Source organism: Colobus angolensis, unplaced genomic scaffold, assembly GCF_000951035.1.
Source record: "Colobus angolensis palliatus isolate OR3802 unplaced genomic scaffold, Cang.pa_1.0 Scaffold38, whole genome shotgun sequence".
NCBI classification, from domain to species: Eukaryota; Metazoa; Chordata; class Mammalia; order Primates; family Cercopithecidae; genus Colobus; species Colobus angolensis.
The window spans coordinates 7756001-7764451 of record NW_012117154.1 but is presented as its reverse complement, the minus strand read 5'-3'; the positions used below and the strand labels follow the sequence as shown (position 1 = coordinate 7764451).

Genomic DNA, 8451 nt, shown 5'->3' with positions numbered 1-8451 from the left:
GGCCCTGGGCTCCTCCCTCCGGGCGCTCATCCCAGGAACGTTTTCTCTGACAAGGATGGGATCCCAAGGTGGGGACCGTGGGCGGCATCTTCACCTGGGCTGTGATGCGCCTGTAGCAGGGACCTCCTTCAGGAGCTCTGAGCCTGCACCTCTTCCTGTGGCTCTGCCATGTCACCTGGGACGGTGACCAGGCGGGTCCTTAAGTGAGTGACTGTGGGTGGGGAGGGTTTTTTTTTTCCAGCCCCGCTCAGACAGAGGATTCTGGTAGAGCCTTATCCTTGTTTGGTTGACAGAACCCAGTAGTGAGCGGCCACTGCACACGCCTCACAGATGTTCATCAATGCAAGTGCGGCTCTCGCCCTGCTCCAGGGACTTCTCCAACCTGGGACAGATGCCAGCACCAGACGCAGCTGAGACCCGGACAGCGCAGCACCGGGTTCCGGGACCACCAAGGAGCAGGCGCGGGGAGGCTCGTGGAAGCATCACACCTGCCAAGGTGGAACCCGGCCTTGCTGGGTCACCGTCACTCATCTGAGGGTGACTTCCCGGCTGCACACGGTGAAGAGCGCACACTCCCTGCAGGGCCGTGACCTGCCGCGGAAGCCACGGCGCTGATGATGGAGTGGGCACCCAACTCGTGCCGCCAGCCTCAGGACCCAGGCTTTGTCTGAGCAGGGGCAAAGGGGCATGGTCGGCTGTGGTTCTCCAGGAGGGAGGCTGCTGGGAGTGGACGGCGTCAGGGACGGTGCACGTGCTGTAGTGACTGGCCGGAAGTCAGCGGGGTTGGGGATCTGTGGCTAAGGAGCTTGCTCGGGAGAAGGGTCTGGTAGAGGCTGGGGTCCTGAGGGACTGCCTACGGATGCTCTGGGGCCAAGAGAATCGCAGGTCTCTGCTAGGGAAGCGGAGTGTGCCCTTTCCTTCCTGTTCAGTCACCAGTGACGTCGCATGAAATCCCCTTAGCTCAAACAAGAAAACCAGCTGTGAGTTTTCAGGATCAGTGGCAGCTCCTGGCTGAGTATGGAGGCCGCAGGCCCATGCACCCTCCTCCCTCTCTGCCCGAGGCCTGAGCGGCAGTACGTACCCGATGGGCTTCCCGGCCTGGTGGAACTCCTTCAGGACACGCTCCACTTCTTTATTAACTTTGCAATCTTTCCCGTCCACGGCAAAGGTGCTCCTGCCGGGAGAGAAAAGGCCTCCTCAGACAGCCTCACAACCAGGGTCTGCTCCTGGGGGCTTCCTAGGCACAGCTCCAGACCCTCAGTCAGCTGCGGCAAGAGACATGGGCATGGCTGCACATACGCGCGTTTGATGTGAACATCTTTTCCTGTGTTTTAAACAGAAAGCAGGAGGATCGGGAAGGGTGGAACAGGAGGCCACCAGGCCAAGAGGGCTCACGCCCTGGAACCTTCTGGAGCAGCTGGCAGAACTCGGGCTGTGGTGCTGAGACTCAGACACCGGTTTCCGGCTCCTGACTCCCATGGCGCTTGTTAGCTTTCTGCTACGATGGTGGCTGTGTTGGGCCTCGGGCAGCCTCTGACCTCCTGCCCGCCTTTCACCTGCCCCAAAGCAGGACTGTGATGTTCCCCGCCTTTCTCCTGAGAGGGTCCCCCACTCCCTGGGGGAGAATGCTGACGTCATGTTTCCCTGAGCACCGTAAGCCACTCCAGCAAACGGGGTTGTGGGAACCCCAACTTCAGTGAAGTGAATCGGTCAGTTCCAGAGGCTCAGGCTGGCCACCGGTGTGTGTCGGGGACAGTCTTGGGGACGGAGCCCTCAACCCGTGGGGTCGGACGCTGCCCTGGGTCCACACTGTCGGAACTGAATGAGAAGGCAGCAGCGACCCCTGCGTGGTGCGTGGGGAAGACCCTTCAAACCCGCTCACAGCAGCCTTCTGTGTGGACGACTGTTGTGGTGGGAGGAGGAGAAACACGGTGTGTGAGTTTTTCCTTAAAACAAAGCGGCAGCAAGAAACTCCAGAGCTTCCAAAAAAGAAACGCAATCGGCCTCCGGGCGTAACAAGCAACGCAATCGGCCTCCGGGCGTAACAAGCACTCTCGCTCCAGTGACCATGAAAGAAACGCCAGTTTACCCAACACACCAGCATCCACACCTCAGGCCGAGGAGCAGGAGCTGTGGAGGGCACGCGGGGCAGGGAAGGTCTCTCCACACTGCCCACAGGGCGTGTGTTTGGCAATGCCACCAAATCTACAAGTGGGCACACCTTCCCACAAACACCACCCCCGGGCTCTACGCCACCACTCACACACCCCAGTCCTCCGCCCCAGCATTTTCCACACGGCTTTGCCGACAGAGTACTGGGAATCTTCTGGAGGCAGTGGGTGTTCACCGTCCCCACGGGTGACTGTCTCAGAGGGTGCACAGCGGCCACGGCTGCAGCTCATCAGAGCGCACCGCACTGTGAACACGCAGGGCAGGCTCACCCAGAATGCTCTGGACAGGTCAGTGAAAATGGGAGCTTCGCCCAGGAGACGTGGGCTCAGATCCACGGGCACATCGGTCCCAGGGCCCATCAACACCTTGAAAGCCAAAGGCAAGACCCGCTGACCCCGAGAACCTCCACACACCTCACGCCTGTGCCTCCGGGTTGGCAAAACGTGGAGGAGCCATGCCAGGGCACAGAGCCCCCAGCACACCCTCCAGCTGCCCCCGGGCCCCACCACACACGGTGTCAGCAGTCAGAGCCTCGTGGAGATGGCGGCAACGCGGGGACAACTGGACAAAACATGGAGCCTGACGTGGGACTGCGTGAGGCAGCACCAACGAGGCTTGCTGGCTTTCAGGAGAAGGGGGATGACAGGCTGGGGTGGCGCTTCCGGTGGGAGGCGGTGAGGGCACGGCCAAGGGCACAGAGAAAACGGCTGGCATCTGAGGAAGAAGACCTCTGAGGTTTCAGGATAGGAAGGGCGCATTCTTCAGATGGAGACTGTCTGCCCCTCGACTCTGGGTGCAGGCTGCCCAGGGCAGGGCGAGCGGCCAGCCAGGCTCCAGCCTGCCCTCGAAACAGGAGCTGCCGACCAGGGCCGGCCCTGCTGGGGCTGCCACCCACACCATGGCACAGAAGCCACCTGCACGCTCAGACGCACTGTGGCCAGTGCTCCTGCAGGTGACAGAGCTGTCCCTGGAGAGTCAGCCTGGCACCACCTCCACCTCACAGGCAGGGCCATGGGGGTGGTGCCAAGAGAATCTCCACGAATGTGCGAAGAGAGAGGGGAGACACAGAGCACGGAAAGAGGATCTGGAACTCAAGGATGCCACCATGTGGGAGGCGGCCAGTCCTCCACAGTTCACGGTCCAGCTACCATGGAACTAACCCAAGCAGCCACGCCAAGGCGGCCGCCTTCTTCCTGGTCAGGACCTCCACCTAAACTACCACGAAGGAAACCAATTCCTGATGCTGCAAGGTTCCATAAGAGAACTGGGGCCAGGCACAGTGGCTCAGGCCTGGAATCCCAGCACTTTGGGAGGCCGAGGCCGGAGGACCACTTGAGCCCAGAAGTTCCAGACCAATTTGGGCTACATGTAACGCTACAAAAAACAAACACGAAAACAAGACACATGGGCATGGTGGCATGCACCTATAGTCCCAGCTATTCAGGAGGATGAGGCTGGAGGATGGCTTGAGCCCAGATCATGGCTGTAGTGAGCTACGATCGTGCCACTGCATCCCTGCCTGGGCAACAGACGAAAACCTCATCTCTACAGACAAAGAGAAAAAAAAAGAAAAAAGAAATAAAAGGAGGAAAAAGTGGTATCTCCAACGAGTAAATACTCAGAGACTGATTTCAATGTGACGAGACCTACCAGCACAATGACTAGGTAAGAGGGAGCCCCAAACCCACTCTGACCGCTGCTGGGTCCCAGGAATGCTCAGAGACAAGACAGCAGAGAAGCAGGAAAAAAAGCACGTCTTGCGAAAATCCTACCTAAGACCCAACCATAAGAACGGCTCCCAAATCAGAGAGCAGTCACATGCCCTGCCCAGACCCTAAACCCAGAGGCTGCTCCTATCACCACCCCTCCCATCACCGCTCCATTGCCCACGTCGGACAGCAGGCAGGAGCACCCCCTTCCCATCTCAACATGGAACGTGGAAGACCTCAAAGCTCAAATACGCACAGGTTTTTAGCCGCTCCAAAGCCTCCTGGAAAGATGGCGGCATCATGGTTGGCTGCACTGAGCTTGGCCAGGTCTGTGATCTTGCCACGGGCGATCCTTGCAGACTCGGTCAAAACATTCCTGGGAAAGAGCACAGGGCAAAAAGCCTCAGCATCCTGGTGGAGGGCTGTGGAGCGGGGCAGGGGCACAGCCCACAGGCGACACGCTCCACACACGGCTCAGACACACAGGAACTTACTTCCAGGTCAGCATGTTTGGTCACTACCTGGAAAGGCAACATGGTTCTAGCAACACTAAATCTATGCTGGGCTCTTCAGATCAGCACCTCTGAACCTGCACCAAATCACTCTGAATCTCCTGCACCGTCAGTCAAGGCCCACGGGAAATGAAGTCTCTCTCAATGTCTAACGCAGACAGAATTCTGTGCACGCATCAGGACGGTGGGATTTGGGGGGAAGGTAAGAAGCCAGGACTCAGGACCAGTGAAGCAACACGAAGGCCAGCCACCACAGAGAGCTGCCAGCCTCCAGCTGTGGGGGCCGAAGGTGCAAGTCCAGGTGCAGAAGGCAGGGTCCAAGGCAGGCAAAGAAACCCCCCGCTGGTGAGAAGCACAGCCCCAGACCTCTCACGGTCCGAAGCCAGCTGGAAGGCACCTGGGAATGGCCTGCACAGGGCTGTCGGGCAGGACGGGCAAGGGAAGCGGATCTCGGGCCACACAGGCCACAACCACACACACCGCAGTAATAGACATGTTGCTGGGAACCAACAACACAGATCTGGAGCCCAGGCAGGGGAATAAGGTGGGCAACCAAACTGAGAACCACCACCTTTGCTCAAGACAAAGGTATGAGCAGCTTTACTCAGTGGGAAGCGATACGGTCGATATTTTCACTCCTGTGAGTACTGGAAGGAAGGCACTACTGAGCCCTGGCAGCATTACTTCCAGAAGAGCCTGAGCACAACTGCTCAGAAGGACATTCACTTGCACACACGACTTGGTTTAAGCTAAGCCAGCAAAAAAAGCTGCACCATGGGAGCTGGACAAGAAGCAAGTGCCAATCCCACCCCCACCTGCTCTCGCTCTCGGAAGGCTGCCCCTTGGTGTGGTCAATCACGTGCATCTGAGGGACGTCAGGAGCAAAGATCTGGACTTCGGCCCCTCCACGGCTCAGGTGCACCAGGATCCTGCACAGAAAACCAGAGACAAGTCTTCAAAATCTGCTCCATCCAGATTTGTGGTAACACATTTTTAAAAACAGGATTTTAGCTAAGTGCCAGGAGTAAATTCCTAATGTACATTAATATCTTACTTGCTCTGCAAAAAGTTACGGTTGGTTCCATACCAAGCCAAATGTCCCCTACACCCCCATTCCAATTCACTGTCAGTTGGTGGGTTACGACTATGACAGACCCTCAAAAGTAGGCTACGGAGATTAGCTGGTCCCAACAGCTCCCTTTGCAAGCTGGGGTATGGGGGCCGGGTGACTCCACTGAGGGCACAGCCTAGAGGCATGCGGATCCCCGGCTGCTGAGTGCTCTGCCGACGCCAGGGCCTGGCTGCCATCCTCCAGTTGACTGCTGCGAGCACCAAGAGTGAGAAGCAGCAGTGTGCTCAGAGGACCACATGCACAGAGGGTATGAGGGAGCTTTCAGTCACTACTTAGTTCAATTACTAGTCTCCCTCAACTTTCCCATCACAGATGGTGCGAGAGACACAGAGACCCCAGGACAACACTACAGGCCAGGCAGCTCCATCTCCCCAAGGGCAAGGGCAAGGGCAACAGAAGCTCCTCCTGGAGATAACAGCCGACACTACGTGGGCTCACGCTGGCATCCGCAATTCCCGGTGCCAACAGGAGATAGCTCGCTAAGCCCATCCACACACTAAGTCCTCACTGCCCCTTATGTGGAAGAGGAAACCGTATCAGTGACTTGCCAGAGGGAGAGGTCAGGACCTGGCCCTGGCACTTGGGTTCCGCTACCCATAAGAAATCCACCCAGACCCCCCAGACACAAGACCCTGCCGTTCTGCCTGGGAGGGCTCAAGCTATTCTAAGGCTACCTGCTAACCCACCAAGGCCAAAATGAAACACATCCTGGCCCTTTCCCCCAGCTCACTCTGCCTAGTACCAACTCTAACCAGCCGGGTCGGGCCTCCTACAAAGCCACCAGCCTCAGGCCGACATGGGCTCTTCATGGCCTGACACCCCTTCGCCACCACCCAGCTCTCCCCTCTCCAGTTCACCCTGAACCACATGGGAACTGCAGGCACCTGGCACTCGCGGAGGCCTCCTGCCCTACCAGTTCGGCCTGCAGTCATTTCCAGTAGCACAGGCAATCAGACCACCAACCACTCAGCAATAGCTGACCAGTTACATAAACGGTAACCTGTCTAGGACCCAGAAACACCAAGCAACTGCTAAAATGACGTTGAGAACTGGACGAATGGGAATTAGTTCCCATGTGTCAGAAACATTGGCAAAACACGGGTGAGCATGATCTCAGTGTTTTCAAAATGTGTGTGTCCTGAAAACATGCAAGTGAAAAGCTGAGTGATCTCCTCTAGGTGACAGTATAAATAACACTTAAAAACTGTGCTTCCTTAGTGTCTCCCTGGGTTTTCCAAGTTGTGTTTGCTTTTTTTAGCCAGGAGTAGGGTATTTAAAATACAAGCTCTCTAGGCTGGGTGCGGTGGCTCATGCCTGTCATGCCAGCACTTTGGGAAGCCGAAGTGGGAGGATCACTCGAGGTCAGGAGTTTGAGACCAGCCTGACCAACATGGTGAAACTCCGTATCTACCAAAAATACACAAATTAGTTGGGTGTGGTGGTGCACGCCTGTAGTCCCAGCTACTGGGAAGGCTGAGGCAGGAGAATCGCTTGAACCCAGGAGGTGGAGGCTGCAGTGAGCCAAGATCGCGCCACTGCACTCCAGACTGGGCGCTGTTTCAAAAGATAAAAAACAAAAATAAAATAAGATACATGCTTTCTCTAAACTGTTCAAAAAAGAGTAAGTTGCACTGGTAGACAAGCCTTCTGGAGGCCCCTGGGGTGGAGGACCAGCTGCCCCTGAGGACTTACGCCGAGGCCTCGTGGATCTCGGTCCCATCGTAGACTCCGCATCCAGACAGCACCTGCGAGAGGAGCGGGAGCTGACCCGGGGGAAAGGGGCCGACCTGGGCGGCGGGAGCTGATTCGGGAAAAAGGGGCCGACTTGGGCCGCAGGAGTTGACTCCGGGTGAAGGGTCCGACCTGGGGCGGCCGGAGCAGACCTAGGAAGAGGGGCCGAGCTTGGGCGGGGAACAGCGAAGGCTGATCTCTGGAGGCGGGAGCTGACCTCACCCACTCCGTCCACTCACCAGCGCGACCTTGGCCGCGGGGTGCGGCGCGGAGAGGTGAATGGCTGCGCGCTGGGAAGGCGTCCGACCGCCGGGGGACAGGGACGCGAACGCAGACGCCGCAGCGAGCCTCGAGCCCACCAGGGCCCTCACAGCCGCCATTGCGGTGAGGACAGCGGGGTCGCAAGGTCACGCCGGAACAGAGCGTGCGCACCTAACCGCCTACAAACGCGTTGTTTGTGGGGACCGCGCCTGCGCAGCCTTCGGGGCGGAGACAAGACCCGCCCCAGTCTCAGCCCAATCCCGAGATGCGCCGGTGGGCGGGGCCGCGCCTGCGCAGAGCCTCCGGGTAGAGTTCCGGGTACCCTGTCCTCCTTCCGGTGGTGGCTGAGGGCTCGGGCTCCAGGCTGAGGGATGCTGGTGACTCCCGGGGTCTCCAGCGCCGCCCCCATCGGACGCCTCCACAGGCGGCGCGCCCTTCCCGTCATCCGCGGAGCAGCCTGGCCTCGGGGCGGCGCACCCTTCCTGCCATCCGTGAAGCAGCCTTGCCTCGGGGGAGCTCAGCCCGGCGCTTCTTACCTTACCTCCGTCTCAGAGCACCCAGGGTCCACATCCTCCTAAATGGCCACTCATTTTAATCAAGGCGTCAGGACCCACGCGGGGTCAGGACCACCCCTCCGCTTCCATGACTGTCTCCTCGCGGCTCCCCCTCCCGCGGAGCGACCCTTTCGGGTTTTACTGACCCCGGGATGTTGTACCCTGGAAACTGCCGTTCCACCCAGGGGCTTGATCTGGGTTAGTCTGGGGGTAAGTGGCCGCTGATTCTTTTTTTTTTTTTTTTGAGGCAGAGTTTCCCTCTTTGTTGCCCAGGCTGACTCTCGGCTCGCGGCTCCCCCTCCCGCGGAGCGACCCTTTCGGGTTTTACTGACCCCGGGATGTTGTACCCTGGAAACTGCCGTTCCACCCAGGGGCTTGAT

General features: G+C 58.5%; 1 protein-coding gene across 4 annotated transcripts in view; it reads right to left on the bottom strand.

The window, feature by feature from the left end:
* LOC105520408 (chromosome unknown open reading frame, human C21orf33) overlaps nt 1-7729 on the bottom strand; it is a 12893-nt gene extending 5164 nt beyond the window's left edge. For 2 of the 4 annotated variants that reach the window (XM_011954133.1, XM_011954132.1), the window contains exons 1-4: nt 7496-7721; nt 7218-7270; nt 5209-5322; nt 4138-4257 (exon numbers count right to left, since the gene is read on the bottom strand). In XM_011954133.1, the coding sequence (XP_011809523.1) occupies nt 4138-4257; nt 5209-5322; nt 7218-7270; nt 7496-7636 (428 nt within the window). In that variant the 5' untranslated portion in view covers nt 7637-7721. Of the gene's footprint in view, nt 1-1081; nt 1175-4137; nt 4258-5208; nt 5323-7217; nt 7271-7495 lie in introns of all 4 variants that reach the window. The other 2 variants (XM_011954131.1, XM_011954130.1) reach the window with 2 other exon arrangements.
* Nucleotides 7730-8451: the final 722 nt, after the last annotated feature.